Source organism: Lampetra planeri, chromosome 40, assembly GCF_965212315.1.
Source record: "Lampetra planeri chromosome 40, kcLamPlan1.2.h2, whole genome shotgun sequence".
Lineage (NCBI taxonomy): Eukaryota > Metazoa > Chordata > Hyperoartia > Petromyzontiformes > Petromyzontidae > Lampetra > Lampetra planeri.
This window is the reverse complement of record NC_136146.1, coordinates 6,946,134-6,961,966: the sequence shown is the minus strand read 5'-3', so window position 1 is coordinate 6,961,966 and position 15,833 is coordinate 6,946,134. Positions and strand designations below refer to the sequence as shown.

The 15,833-nt window shown below is 53.5% G+C and overlaps 1 protein-coding gene across 3 annotated transcripts in view; it reads right to left on the bottom strand.

The window, feature by feature from the left end:
- Positions 1 to 2,696: 2,696 nt before the first annotated feature.
- The window catches only part of LOC144731805 (prestin-like), a 42,297-nt gene continuing 29,160 nt past the window's right edge, over positions 2,697 to 15,833 (bottom strand). For 2 of the 3 annotated variants that reach the window (XM_078613053.1, XM_078613054.1), the window contains exons 17-22: positions 15,366 to 15,509; positions 12,232 to 12,286; positions 11,017 to 11,192; positions 10,746 to 10,814; positions 9,427 to 9,516; positions 2,697 to 8,928 (exon numbers count right to left, since the gene is read on the bottom strand). In XM_078613053.1, coding sequence (XP_078469179.1) covers positions 9,436 to 9,516; positions 10,746 to 10,814; positions 11,017 to 11,192; positions 12,232 to 12,286; positions 15,366 to 15,509 — 525 coding nt within the window. In that variant the 3' untranslated portion in view covers positions 2,697 to 8,928; positions 9,427 to 9,435. The remainder of the gene's footprint in view (positions 8,929 to 9,426; positions 9,517 to 10,745; positions 10,815 to 11,016; positions 11,193 to 12,231; positions 12,287 to 15,365; positions 15,510 to 15,833) is intronic. The other variant, XM_078613056.1, reaches the window with a different exon arrangement.

Here is a 15,833-nt window from a genome sequence, read left to right as displayed (position 1 = left end):
AGAGAGTTCCAAATCGGAGGACGAGAAGGAGCGACAAACTTTAAACTTTTAAAAAACTTTTATTGCCGCCAGCAGCAACAGCACTGGAGGCGATTTCGATTCGAAACACACAAAGTCACCAGCAAACAAACAGACGCTATAAATCCACGCGCTGTGGCGCTAAATGCACCGCGCACAACACGAAAGAAAAGTCACGTGGTGGTGGTCATCGCGCACGCCACGGTGACGAGCGAGCGCTTCAGAAGGTGAACACCACGAGGGTGCCGTGCACGCTGGTACAGAGAGGGGCTTGTCCGGCTCCCCAGCGTTCGAAGAAGACGTGCACATCACCGACATGTGTGTGGTATGCGTGCTCCAGCCAGAGCCGCGCCTTAAGCAGGCCTCTGAACACTGGAAGCACAGAGCAGCCGTCAGTGTCACCTTCCAGCATCGTTTTCCTCGTTCTGTACACCGCCGTCTGGCGAGGTCATGGCGCTTGTTAGCCAGGTCAGGCACAAATGCCGAGCTCCGAAACGTTTTTTTTGCCGAAATCGTGGCTCACAGGAGGAGCACGGTCACGGAGTGAGGAGCTCAAACTCCTCCAAGGGTTACTCTTTGGTTCTTACGGTAAATTCTAGATTTGAAGCTTTCGTGACTGCAAGGATTCATATTCTTAGGTTTTTTCGGTAAAGTCACGTAGGTAAAAAATTAAAATTAATAAAAGTAAAATAAAATAAAAATCACGTTTCGGAGGCAACACAAGCTTCCGTCTTCAGGTGGAACCGTCACAGCACGATAGCTGTATCAAGTGATACGTCGTGAATTGTATTTTATTTTACTTTCATTCATCTTAATTTTTTACCTACTAAGAATATGAAATATTAGGGTAAAGTCACGTAGAAAGAAAAGAAAAGAAATAATCGAATACACCACGTTTGGATTGCAACACAAGCAACCGTCATTAGGTGTGAAAGAATGCTACATTTGAAGTTAAGTCTGAAGTTTGAATAAATAGTAAACGGCAGGGGGAGAGAAATTGGAAGTTTGAGAGAGAGAGGCAAAACATAGACACGGAGAGACAGAGAGAGACACACAGAGAGACAGAGAGAGAGACCGAACAACGCCTCTGTTATGAGGCATTATATAGAGGGGGGGCAGTGAAATAAACGGAAACGGCAGGGGGAGAGAAATTGGAAGTTTGAGAGAGAGAGACAAAACACAGACACGGAGAGACACACAGAGAGAGACACACACAGAGAGACAGAGAGAGAGAGCCTCTGTTATGAGGCATTATATAGAGGGGGGGGGGGGCAGTGAAATAAACGGAAACGGCAGGGGGAGAGAAATAGGAAGTTTGAGAAAACAAACCTAGTGAACTTCTAAATGTAATGCAATACAAACACAGAGAGTCGGCTAACACAACAGTTAAACATTCTAGATTTGAAGCTTTCGTGACTGCAATGATTCATACTCTTAGGTTTTTTCGGTAAAGTCACGTAGGTAAAAATAAATAATAAAATTTATAGAAATAATAATAGGCCAACAACAGTTAAAACACATTACCTGGTTGATTACGTTCTTCCAAAGATTGCTAAATCTGAAGTTAAGTCTGAGAAATTGGGTTGCAAAGCTGTGCAGCTTATCGGTCAAACATTGAGGCGGTTGTTACTGGTAGGAACCTCCTGGTTCCACCAGTCCACAGGGGATTATTGTGTCCGTCCGTCGTGCATCCAAAATGGGAGGGGTGGGGCTGGGTAAAGACGGGAGGGTGGGGAGGGGCTGGGTGGGGAGGGAGGGGCTGGGTGGGGAGGGGGTGGGGAGGGGAGGGGCTGGGTGGGGAGGGGAGGGTGGGTAGGGGCTGGGTGGGGAGGGGCTGGGTGGGGAAGGTTGGGAGGGGCTGGGTGGGGGGTGGGAGCGGTGGGGCTGGGTGGGGAGGGGCTGGTCACCCCGTGGTGCCCTTATAAAACTCAACGTTTAACCTACTCACGCCGGCTTGTGCCCTCCCTCACAGTCGGGCATATTTGCGGAATACACCACACACCACGCCGCCGTTGACCCTGGCCATTGACCGAGCAACCCAACGTCCCTACCAGCTCCCTCCGCAGGAGGAATGTGTTAACTACAGTGGCTGTTGTTGTTCCCCTGGGTGGTGTGTTTGCGACTGTGTGCAACATTGGGCGTCTGCGTGCTTCCTTCTCCGTCTTGGCACGCAGCACACGGACGCGTGGTTCCTCGCGCCGTCAACGGACGCACGGGGGTTTCGGGTTCAAATAAAATCTTCACCATGTTTTTGAAATCCAACTTTATGGATGTCTATATATGTTTTGCTAATTGTATCGAACACAATTAAAAGCGTAAACTGACGATTGCGTGATTTATATATATATATTTTATATTGGAAAATAATACACCTCTGAATTAAAAATATTCAAGAGGACCATCATTTAATAACAAGAGCATTCGTAATAAACAGAGCATTCGTTTTTCAGGGGCAGCAGCAGAGAAGGGGCCGTGCCCCACACGTTCACGAAGTGATGCCATCTCAGCTGTGCCAGGGCGTCCGTGGGCAGCATGCAACCCTTGTGGCTGCATCCATCCCACAGCCTCTGCCCTCCCGGTCCAAAAGAGCGCAATCTCCATTGGTCCCTGCCACAGCCACATTGCTATGGCAGGGACCAAACGCACATCGAAGACGAAACAAAAAATGTGCTCGAGACTTATTTAAAATACAAATCTTTATTATAAATTACAAGGCACAGGTTCACAGCAGAAAATTATTCAACAATCGTCCAAATGAAATGGGGAGGCCGCGGGTAGTAGGGGAGACAACGGCGAACAGCGACGACCTCTGGGCAGACGCGTGCGTGCATGCGTGCGTCTGCTGTGCCAAACACGGCACAGAGATGAACGCCGTTGCTGGACCAGACTCAGCTCTGTTGTGGCAAGGACAGTGCTGCTGCTGCTGGTAGTAGTAGAGGGACGTTGGGATTGGCACAGAGGAACAACCCAACTCCACAACAAAATCACGTGGCGCTAACCAAGCCGACCTCGAGGCACAGCTCGGCTCCTGCAAGCTGCGTTCCCCCACTTCGTCTCTCTCCACACTCCCGCACCTCCAAGAGTCTAGCTCCTCCACCTGCAGCCTGAAAACCAACCCACGCTGGCAACAACCGGGCAGAGTCGGGGGGGGATTGATTGTCGATAAGGTGAAGTTACGTTCCGAAAACGTTTCTCTTTCGCCCAACTTTGATGGACGGGTGACCGTGATTTAAGGATCTCGCTGCCTACCGGGCAACGCAGTGGTGCCTGCAGTGAAGAAACCGTGCAGCAGCCTGTGTTGCAGCAGAGCAGAGCACTCTCCAACAAGCTGGTCCCTGTGGAGAGCGCTCGCCACGGAGTCGAGTAAACACAATCTCCACACGCCAAGCTGCGCCGACATGGCAACGACTGGGGGAGTGGAGTGCGGTCTCAGAGACTGCACCAGCAGCAACGTGGACGACAACAAACGGAGCCGCAAGTGAAACGCAACGCGACATCTTCTCAGTACGGGCCACGTAGATGGGTCAGCATAGCGAATGCCACTTAGTCCGTACGGTTCGCAAGTATTCTTCAAGATCACACGTCCACGACATCGGGCACTCTCGCACAGCACGCTCGAGGCCCTTGTCGAGCCCGTGGGTCTACGCACCACACACCTCACCGAGTTCGCAAGCGCGGTTCATCACGTGGCCACCCGAATCGCGGCCACGTCGCCCCCTCTGCTTTCACGTCCACGCCGACCGCTCGCTCGCAGCGGGCCGGCGGGGGTCACCCGCCGGCCCCAATCGTCGTAAGATCGCGGAGGCTGCGCTGGGCCGAGCCACGTGGTTAGCGCTGGATTAGAGACCGCCGGCGCACGCAGGTGCCTGGCACAGAAATGGCCTGGGTCCACAAGAGATGGGGTCGGCCAGGTCCCCCTGTGGAGCGAATCCGTGCGAAGCTTCGAGTGGCATCTCGTTTGTGTGCGCGGGGGTTTGTCTGCCGGCCCACCGGCTTCCTGCCCGATGGATCTGACCAAACGTCGAAACGGAGCCGAGTTTCTCAACTCCAGTCCTTGAGACACCCAGCCAGCAGACCGCCTGTTCGTGATCGCCAATTTCGTTTTAGTCGCATACAAATAAAGCCACTGCACACATCTGATGATTGGTAACGACAGAAAGCTGCTCTGGGGGGAGGATGGGGGTGGGGGTAACGATGACCCTCCTGAAAGAGTGTGGAGACTCAGCGAGGCTTTCCTGGGTAAAGAAAGGTGGCCTTCATCTTCTTGGTTCTTTCGGTAAAGTCACGTAGAATGGAAATAATAAAATAAAACATAATGAAATAATTCTCACGACGTTTCGGCCACAACGCAAGCAGCCGTCCTCAGGTGAAGACCAGGTCTGTCATTCAGACGCTGTCTCCCCGACAGACCTGGTCTTCACCTGAGGACGGCGTTGTGGCCGAAACGTCGTGAGAATGATTTTATGTTTTATTTTTATTATTTTATTATTTCCATTCTACGTGACTTTACCGAAAGAACCAAGAAGATGAATCCCTGCAGTCACAAAAGCTTTAAATCGAAATTTAAAAGGTGGCCTTCTTTTGAAACGCCTTTCAGGATACAAGCACCCGAATGAGCCCGTGCATCACTCTGTGCACTCTCCATGCGCAGTTTAGCTTCGGCTCGCGCGACAATCGAGATGAAGACGCAACACGCAGGCGAGACCAACACGAAGGTGAATTCTTACATCGAAATTCGATCGCGAATTGAGAAAATGTAATTGCGCGAGGAAGGAGACCTTTGCCTTCCCTTTACACAGCAAGTGGAATGATTGTTTAGAAACAAATTAAGCCGAATGTAAGCATTGGCAGAAGCTGCGATAGCGCAGCATATCAGCAGCATCTACTGCGGATTATTGGCAATAAATCGCACGTGGAGAAAGCGATAAATTGCGTCTGTCATTCGAGTGAAGAAATACATTTCATCGACATGTCATTGCGTCGTTCCAACGCCAGAGCATGGTCAGCAGCAAAGCCAAATGGGAGGGGGTGAAGCCGTGTGAACGCCGTGGAAGCAACAGTCCCGGCAGATGCGAGACGCCACGGAGATGGAGACGGGTCTCAGCAGTGGCCACCGGAGTAGCGGGATGAAACGGACGACACGTGAAGCCTCCCGCCCAGTGGCGCGCCCACCGCCTGGGGCCGGGTGTCTAGGTCCGGCTGCTCCCAGCGAGCGACCTCCACCCCACGAGGCCTGGGTTCGCACCGACCCGGAGCGCAGACGCCACGGGCGACATCGCCGCCCTCACCCTCGGTCTGAACGCGACGTGGCGCCCCTGGCGCACGAAAAAGATTCCGCACCGCGGCACTGGAACAACCCTGTCCCAGAGTCTCGCGATCCACACGAGCGCAACGCGTCGCAGCCTTTCTTTACGGTGCGCTCGTAAAGTTGGGTAAAAACGACGACGTGACGCGCCCCCCTCGGAGGTTTCACACCGCGGCCGCTCGCTCCCCCGGATCGCCCCCTCCCCCCCCCCCCCGTCCCAGGCCGGGCCGTGCCGGGCTCCGGGTCGCGTTCTACTCGGCCGCCGCGCGGACCCCGAGACCGAGCCACCGCTTGCGCCAACGAGGAACGCATCCCAAGAGGAGGCACCGGATTTGAAATGTGTTTTTTTATTTATTTTGAAACGTAATGTGCTAGCGTGTAACGCCAAAGCGACACAAGCCACTTTTGTGAAATAAAACTCGTATCGATACAGACTTTCATCTCATGGACTTCAAAATAGAACATATTTGTATTTACATAAAACACGTTATTCTTTAAAATAATCTTTCCATACGAATATTAGAGTGCTGGACGATTGTGCTGATCAGGCAGATTAAACCGGAATTAAAATACGCGACGTCATCGCCGTCGTCATTATCTGCGTCTTTGAACGGTTTCCGAAATTTTTTATATTATTGAGGAATCCAATCACGACCCCATCACCCAAGTCCACATTGCGGAGTGTAAACTTCTCACCAGGCCCGTTCGACAAAAACCTCCAAGAACAATTTGCACAAATGCTTCGCTGCATCTCCACGGCAGCCAAGGCGGGCGGGGGGGTCAGACCACGCAGGAGTCACCGACACCAGGAAACCGGACCACCCGCCCGCAGCGTTGAGAGACGGAGGCGAGACGGTGATCTGGCGAATTCCATAGCGTCACCGTGAGTGCCGTGGTGAGGCACGTTTGGCAGGCGAGGCCGCGACGCTCCGTGCCATCTGCACGTTCGAGCCACGGACCGCTGCAGCCTCACGGCCCCCCACCCCAAATCGATATCAAGCGACCGCTGCATATGCGGTCAAACGGCCTGAGGCCCCCCTCCCCTCCCCCCCTGCTTGTCGAGCACGCAGAGGAGCTCGGTGGTAGAAATTCCACATTCCTATGGCAGAGGCGGGTGAGGTCAAGGGCATCCACGGTTGACTTCCCACAACCGGATTCGCGCGTTTGTCGATCCTGAAGGGTACGACGGCCGAGCGAAGCCTCGAGCGGGATTCGAGCTCTCGCGCTCTCGCGACAGGAGGTCACGCGCCGTGACCCCCGCACCGCGCGGCCGGGAGGCGTTCGGACGTCGCAGACGCACGCATGGGAGGCTTCACCATGTGGGGAACGCTGCCCGACCGCCGGGTCACGTACGTAGGTTGAACTTCTTTCGCACCGTACGCAGGCGTACCGTGTTAAATCGGAGGTGCGGGGGGGGAAGGACAAAAAACTAAACAAAAAAGCAGTTATAAAGAAATGTGATTACAATCTAGATTTAAAGTGCATAGCTCCAGTGGCTTCCTAATGTGGGAAGGAAGAGCGTTCCAGACGGCCGCAGAAGGGCATCTGAAAGCGCACGACGATGCGGTGACCGTCTTTGTTTGATGGCTAGCCAAAAGATGCTGCGAGGATGAGCAGACTTCGCGTGATCGTTTATGCTCCTTGACAAGATCAGCAAGGTACTGTGGTTCATTTGTGACAAGCACTTTGTGTGTAATGAGTACGACCTTATAATGTATCGTTCGGCAACCGGAAGCCAATGCAGCTTGGCGAGCACCGGATGGACATTGTCAGATCTTGCAGTACCCATCACGACACGTGCCAAAAAATGTTGTACACGCTGCAGCTTGCTAGAGTTTTTGCCAGACGTCCCGTAGAGTAGCAAGTTGCAATAATCGAGCCTTGTCGATACTATGCTACATGCCACCGTATTGGCTATGTCACGCACGACTCAATCGTGGTCGAATGTGTCATCGAGCTTTGATATTAAAATTACAGGACCTCACCATATTTTGCACATGGTGATCAAACGACATATTCAAGTCGAGTATGGTGCCGAGGCTCTTTAGGAGGAGCAGAAAACCGAATCCTGGAGTTTGCAACTGCCACACCGGATCCTCCCACACAAGATTTCGAGTGCCAACCAGCAGAACCTCCCAGGGGCCCCAACTCAACAGTGCTTCCCCCGTCTGTAAATAAAGAGTACCTGGCTGTTCACCCACCCCTCACCTATGCACCTGCCCGATCACATACTCAGCTACCAACCCACTCAACACACAGGAGTTGACTTCTTGTCCCATCCCGCCAGGCGACGACATGAACTTTGTTCGAGGGATTCTCAGCGATCGTGGTTTCCCATCGCACGGATGCTCGTGGAAGACTAAGCGGAAATATTTTCCAATCGATTTTAAATAAAAAATAATTAATTTGAGATGTCCGTCAGAATACATACAAGCACACAAATGCATCACTCAGCCAGACCACACTGCGCATTCTACAATGACAATAGTTTCCCATCTCTACCCAGGGAACCCATACGCGCCTCCAGGAAAATGAGTCCCAGGCTTATACCGTTGGGGCAAGTCATTCGTCAAGACCGGAGAAACGCAATAAGTGATACACGCAATAAGATTCAAACTCTGATGCAGAGACTGTGGCGCAGCCGCTCGATCGACACGTGCTCAACGCACTGCCCGGGTACTGGGCAGCCGTGACTCCATCCCCGCACGTGCCACCAACCCAACCGACCACGCGCGCTCCCGGTAAAACTCGTCACGTGACACGCAGGCGATTGCCCTCGAGGATTTTTGGTGCCCTGGAGGCATTTTGGCTACAGCTGTCATTCTAACCCGTCGCTCTGTGCCATCATCGACGCCAATCACCAACAGCGATGAAGATGACGACGACGCTTGTGTGTTTGCTGTTTAAACGTTCACACCGCGCTTTACGGGAAGCTCACTTCAAGGCGTGCTGAGGAAACCCCATCGACGAAGGGTGCTGCAGGGTGGACCACTGACGGTGGATATGGTTACCACGGCAACCGTCGGTTACCATGGCAACCATCTCGCAACAACCATGCAGCCGCAAGTCACCAACCCCGTGTGAACAGAATCCACCGTGGTGATGGTTTAACTACAGTAACTTTTTCTCAAGACAACCAACTCAACACACACAGGTTTTTTTAAGTCTCCTTTCCGAGACAACTTTTTTTTTTTTAAATATATGTACTTATCTGTATATATATAAAACATGTTTCCCTTCCTCTGAAATCACCACAGCTCGGACAACAATCAAGACGCAACCAAATCAATTGTACATGAATCACGGCGTTAAATCTCAAGTGACGTGCGGATAACAAATCCGCCTGCATATATCCAGACATTTGTTCCTCTGCGCGTTGATCTTCCTGCAACTCCACGACCCTCTGGGCACGGGAAACAGCCCCCCCCGCCTCGCGTGACGAGGCATCCGGGCGCGGCGCCGTGCGGTCGAAGAGGGGTACCTCTCCTCCTCCTCCTCGTCGTCGTCGTCCTCGTCTCCCGAGGAGGGCGTCGCGAGGGTCGAGGGGGCGGTGCGAGCGCCTCTCCTCGGTCGCGCGCACGTCACATCTTTGTATTCTCTACGACCTGCGGAGGAGACGACGCACGGGCACCGAGGTCAAGGGACGGATTCGCCACGGCGGGGAGACGTCGTTGCGTCGCCAGCGGTCGGCGAGCGACCTCGGCGCAGCGCGGTTCCCCCAGCGGGCACCGTGTGACCGCTTCTGGCAGCGCTGCTGTGGACCGACGAGCCAAGTAAAGCCTCAGAGTGTGCTTGGGCTTTACTTTGAAATTAATCAAACAGGAATTCACCAAGACCACCGCCACCATTGATCCAGTCGTTTCTTTGTAAATCAACGTCATTACGATAATCACCGCACGTTCCTTAACCCCGTGTAAAACACTCTTGATCGTGACCATCATTGCCATCACTCCACCAATAACAACCCGTCCACCTTGATCGCTCAAAATCACCAGCACCAGCACCAGCAGTACCACCACCACCACCACCACCACGCGCGTACCGAGCACCGCAGATTGTTGTAATGCCACCGCATGCAAGCAGAGTCTACGAAGACGACCAACCTAAGCATCTCATTGCTCCTCCACGACTGCGGAATCCTCGGGCGGCAGCCCCAGCCCTCGCCAGGGTGAGCCGACCCCTGGAGACAAGCCCTGGGGGTTTGTGGCCAGGGGATCAATGACGCCAGGTTCAAAGAGGGCAGCGCGATCGCGTGCCGGCATCACGTTCCCACGCAGCCGCAGCTCGGCCGCTGGGAAAGCGAGCGCAGGGACCCGACGGTACGCCGTCGGATCCGCTAATAAATGCCTCCGGAAATCCTCATTTCCCTCGGTAGTTCCAACCCAGTGAAAATAATTCCACATTGTTATGGCGGGGCCCAGTCCATCCTATTGTTGTCCTTCCCCTGCACCACCAATTAGCACAGTTAGCTACGTACGGTGCGAAACAAGTTCCACATATATAGAAGGTCACTCTTGCAAATGACACATCCTGGTCTCTGGAGTTCTCACTGAAAAAAAAACTGAAACTTTAAAAATAGACAAATACTGCGTTCGTGAAGGTCGTCTAAACCCAGACCCAGGCTCACAGCGAAGGCCTCCAGAACCCAGGCTCCCAGTGAAGGCCTCCTGAACCAAGACCCAGGCTCCCAGTGAAGGCCTCCTGAACCCAGACCCAGGCTCACAGTGAAGGCCTCCTGAACCAAGACCCAGGCTCAAAGTGAAGGCCTCCTGAACCCAGGCCCAGGCTCACAGTGAAGGCCTCCTGAACCCAGACCCAGGCTCACAGTAAAGGCCTCCTGAACCCAGGCCCAGGCTCACAGTGAAGGCCTCCTGAACCCAGACCCAGGCTCACAGTGAAGGCCTCCTGAACCCGGACCCAGGCACCCAACCGTGGCCACTCTGTGCCCTGGCATAGCCATGATGAACCCCTTGAGGCAAGGAGCATTCCAAGATTAATTGAGGGCCCGAGTTTACACAACGGACTTGCGTTCACGCATTAACACGAGCCACATCCACAGTGTAGATAGAGTTGCTGCTCGTGTGTCTGCTGATGGTGTTTTTAACAAAGTATCTATTTTTTTTATTTAAAGCTTTCGTGACTGCAGGGATTCATATTCTTGGTTCTTTCGGTAAAGTCACGTAGAAGGGAAATAATAAAATAATACAAATATAAAACAACAACAAATTTTCTTGCTGTGGATTTCACACCTGATGATGATTGCTTGTGTTGCAGTCGAAACGTCGTGATAATTTTTTTATATTCGTATTATCTTATTATTTCCCTTCTACGTGACTTTACCGAAAGAACCACGAATATAAAGTATCTATTTCCTGTACCCGCTACGAGCGAGCGAAGCGATGGGAGAGAAGAGCGGACTCACCATCGGCGCGGGGCTCCTGGGCTCCGGGTAGCACCCTCCGTTCTCCACGGGATGCGCGTGCTTGTCCTCCTGGAGGCAACATCGTCCGTCCGTTACCAGAACCTCACTCGCGGTGCTGCACGTAGCGCTGTCGAGTGCTGTGCGTGTACGTATGCAGAACTTCATTCATACTCTGCATAGCCAACCGTGTTAAATAGGAGGGTACGGGGGAAGGACAACAAACTGGCGTGCTGGCTGCGCGGTGTGACCGTCGGTGCCGGCGTGCGCTCACCCGTCCGTCGGCCGTGTGGTTGTGCGCTCCAGGCGGTGTGGCGAGCGCCGGTCTGCCGTGCAGCGCGTCTTGGCGCTGGCAGTGGGCCACCGCGTCGGGGACGCTGAGGAAGAGCTGCGCTTTGCTGGAGGGCCCGCTCAGGAAGCCGGTTCGCTCCAGCTGGGTCACCACCACCGCTGGCGGCACACAAAGACAAAGATCCCCCGTGTCCAAGTGCCGTCAGCGCAGAGCACCTGCGAAGGCCGGGACGGCGGCGCACGAGGAGGTGGTGTGGCCGGCACCATGCCCGGCTGGCCAGGTGCTCTTTTAAGGCCAAGTTGAGCTACGGGATGTCCAGGAATTGTTCTGATATCTTTCGATTGAAAGCTTTCGTGACTGCAGGGATTCATCTTCTTGGTTCTTTCGGTAAAGTCACGTAGAAGGGAAATAATAAAATAATAAAAATAAAACGTAATAAAATAATTCTCACGACGTTTCGGCCACAACGCAAGCAGCCGTCCTCAGGTGAAGAACAGACAGCGTCTGAATGAGATTCAGACGCTGTCTTTCCGACAGCCCTGTTCTTCACCTGAGGACAGACCTGGTCTTCACCTGAGGAGGGGCAGCTTGCGTTGTGGCCGAAACGTCGTGAGAATAATTTTATTATGTTTTATTTTTATTATTTTATTATTTCCCTTCTACGTGACTTTACCGAAAGAACCAAGAAGATGTTCTGATATTGTTTGCCACTGAAAGTTAGCCGTGGCCAGGAGTCAAACCCAAGTGACGATGTTTGTGCGCTAAACACTGGGCCACCGCTCCCCGGACAGATAGACTCAAGCGTTGACCACCAAATCTAGCAAAAGGTTGGGTGCGAGTATGTGCGTGTATTTGAGAGTGGGTGCGCGAGTCGTGCGAGTGTGTGCGTGCATGAACGTGGGTGGCGAGTTGTGTGCGCTAGGTCTGGTCCCGTGCATTCCTCCTTAATTTCAAGGTGAACCGAAACAACAACGGGCGCGTCACACGTGCGCTTAATCCGTTTGGTCGTGTCGAGTGGTGGTGGGGGCCAGATCATCGCGTGGCCCAACCCAAGACTCGACCACGACTCGTAGCTCTGCACGCTGCCCGAACCGAGCATTGTATGTCCCCAGGCGTGCGCCCCAAACTGGCAGTAACCATTCAGAGGTGAGCCGAGTGAACTGGGCGAGCGTGCGAGGGAGCAGGCGCGTGACGTACCTCTACAACCAGCCAGGCACACTTGCACTCCCACCTCCTTGTGCTCTTGGAATATCTGTAAGGGAAAGAGCAAGCACCGTGTCACAGAGTTCGCAACCGGGTACCCGATACCCGTACCCTACCCGATACCCGGCTACCCGTACCCGGCCGGGTACGGGTAGCCGTTTGCGACCGGGTACGGGTACGGGTACGGGTAGGCCGTGAGTCACTGGCGAGTAACCGTTTGTCACTTATTTCGGGTAGGGTACGGGTACGAGTAGGGAACGGGTACCCATTTGCGACCCTGGTGCGGCCGGGTACGGGTAAGGAATCAAAACCCGTTTGCGACCTCTGCCGTGTCATCATCAGGCTACCGTACGGGTTGGTGGAGCGCATAAAATGTTGGGAAACTCCTTTCCCGTGGGCATCGTGGAAGCGCAGTACCCTGGCTCGCCAGGAGAAGGCGGTACGGCAACATGCGGACTAAAATCCCCTCCGTACGGGATAGAGCGTTGCCCCCTCGCACACGTAGGTTCTCGCCGGTAGCTCCCGTTTCCTCCCACACATATTAAAACTTCAAAACACGTTCATACACAGAGGACGGCAGAGCTTGGGCAATTGTTGTTAGCACCGGCTCACCGCCTGGTTTGCTGCCTTCCTGTTCATCTGTGGTTCCTCAGCCTTTGCGAGTTGTAATTTTCATCAACGCCTGGGCATATATAAAACTAAAAGCCAGTATTTTTACATTATGTAAATCAGATTACGCACTGAAACGTTCGCGTTTCTTGCCGTTGGTCAGGAGCCAAGACGTTTAGGTCCATTAAGAACCCTCAAGGAAAAAGAGGCGACCCAAACCACTAAGAGCGAGTAATTAAGAGGAACACGCCCGAGCCGTGCGACATCATGGAATGTGCGCATTAAACAAGCTTGCACACGCTCGCTAGACTGTTGGGGAAAGTGCTAATGGCGAGCAACGCCTATGAAGGCCGGAACGGTACGTGTTGGGTGGCCAGCACCACGCCCGGTCACACACACGCTTACTCACTCACACAGACAAAGATCCCCCGTATAGCCTTAACAGACTGTAGGGGTAAGTGCTGTTAGCGAGCACCTATGAAGGCCGGAACGGTACACGAGGGGGTGGGTGGCCAGCACCACGCCCGACCGCATTTATCTCCCCAGTGGCGATGTTTACACACCACACCAGGTACTCATTTCAGGCTGAGTCGATCTAGGGGAGGCCCTGGACCAGTTCAGATAATCGTCACTGGTGTTGGCCATGAGCGGGAATCGAACCCGGGTCGCTAGGTTTATAGCGCAGCGCGCTAACCGCTACACTAGCGCGCACTCACACACACACACACACGCTTACTCGCACTCACTCACACACACACGCTTACTCACACTCACACACACACACACGCTTACTCACACTCACTCACACACACACACACACGCTTACTCACACTCACTCACACACACACACACACACGCTTACTCACACTCACTCACACACACACACACACACACGCTTACTCACACTCACTCACACACACACACACACACACGCTTACTCACACTCACTCACACACACACACACACACACGCTTACTCACACTCACTCACACACACACACACACACACGCTTACTCACACTCACTCACACACACACACACACACGCTTACTCACACTCACTCACACACACACACACACACACGCTTACTCACACTCACTCACACACACACACACACACACGCTTACTCACACTCACTCACACACACACACACACACACTCACTCACACACACACACACACACACGCTTACTCACACTCACTCACACACACACACACACACACGCTTACTCACACTCACTCACACACACACACACACACACGCTTACTCACACTCACTCACACACACACACACACACGCTTACTCACACTCACTCACACACACACACACACACGCTTACTCACACTCACTCACACACACACACACACACACGCTTACTCACACTCACTCACACACACACACACACAACGCTTACTCACACTCACTCACACACACACACACACACACACGCTTACTCACACTCACTCACACACACACACACACACACGCTTACTCACACTCACTCACACACACACACACACACACGCTTACTCACACTCACTCACACACACACACACACACACGCTTACTCACACTCACTCACACACACACACACACACGCTTACTCACACTCACTCACACACACACACACGCACACACGCTTACTCACACTCACTCACACACACACACACGCTTACTCACACTCACACACACACACACACGCTTACTCACACTCACTCACACACACACGCTTACTCACACTCACTCACACACACACACACACGCTTACTCACACTCACTCACACACGCTTACTCACGCTCACTCACACTCACACACGCTTACTCACACTCACTCACTCACTCACACACACACACACACACGCTTACTCACACTCACTCACACACGCTTACTCACGCTCACTCACACTCACACACGCTTACTCACACTCACTCACTCACACACACACACACACACACACGCTTACTCACACTCACTCACACACACACACACACACACGCTTACTCACACTCACTCACACACACACGCTTACTCACACTCACTCACTCACACACACACACACACACGCTTACTCACACTCACTCACACACACACACACACACGCTTACTCACACTCACTCACACACACACACACACACGCTTACTCACACTCACTCACACACACACACACACACGCTTACTCACACTCACTCACACACACACACACACACGCTTACTCACACTCACTCACACACACACACACACACGCTTACTCACACTCACTCACACACACACACACACACTTACTCACACTCACTCACACACACACACACACACGCTTACTCACACTCACTCACACACACACGCTTACTCACACTCACTCACACACACACACACGCTTACTCACACTCACTCACACACACACACACGCTTACTCGCACTCACACACACACACGCTTACTCGCACTCATTCACACACACACACGCTCACTCACTCACACACACTCACACACACTCACACACGGCCCGGTGAGCGTACGTACCCTCTTGAGCATCTTGACCCCGGGCGAGTCCACGAAGGTCACGGCGCCAAAGTCGAGCACGAGGAAGCGGTACGCGGTCGTGGTGAGGCCCTGCTCCTCGCCCTCCTCCAGCGGGAGCACCACATGCCCCGCCTCGGCGCAGTCCTGGCACGCACGGCACAACAACGCCCCGGGCTCAGAGCAGAGCACTCGCCTCACCGCAGCCGCACCACAGCCGCACCCCACGGCGTCAATGGGACCAAATTGAATCGCCACGTTGACCACCCAGCAGAGGTCGCAACCGGGTACCCGATACCCAGCTACCCGTAAACGGCCGGGTACGGGTACCCGTTTGCGACCCTGGTGCGGCCGGGTACGGGTAGGCCGTGAGTCACCGGTGAGTAACCGTTTGTCACTCATTTTGGGTAGGGTACGGGTAGGGAACGGGTACCCATACCCGGCCAGGTACGCGTACGGGTACCCGTTTGC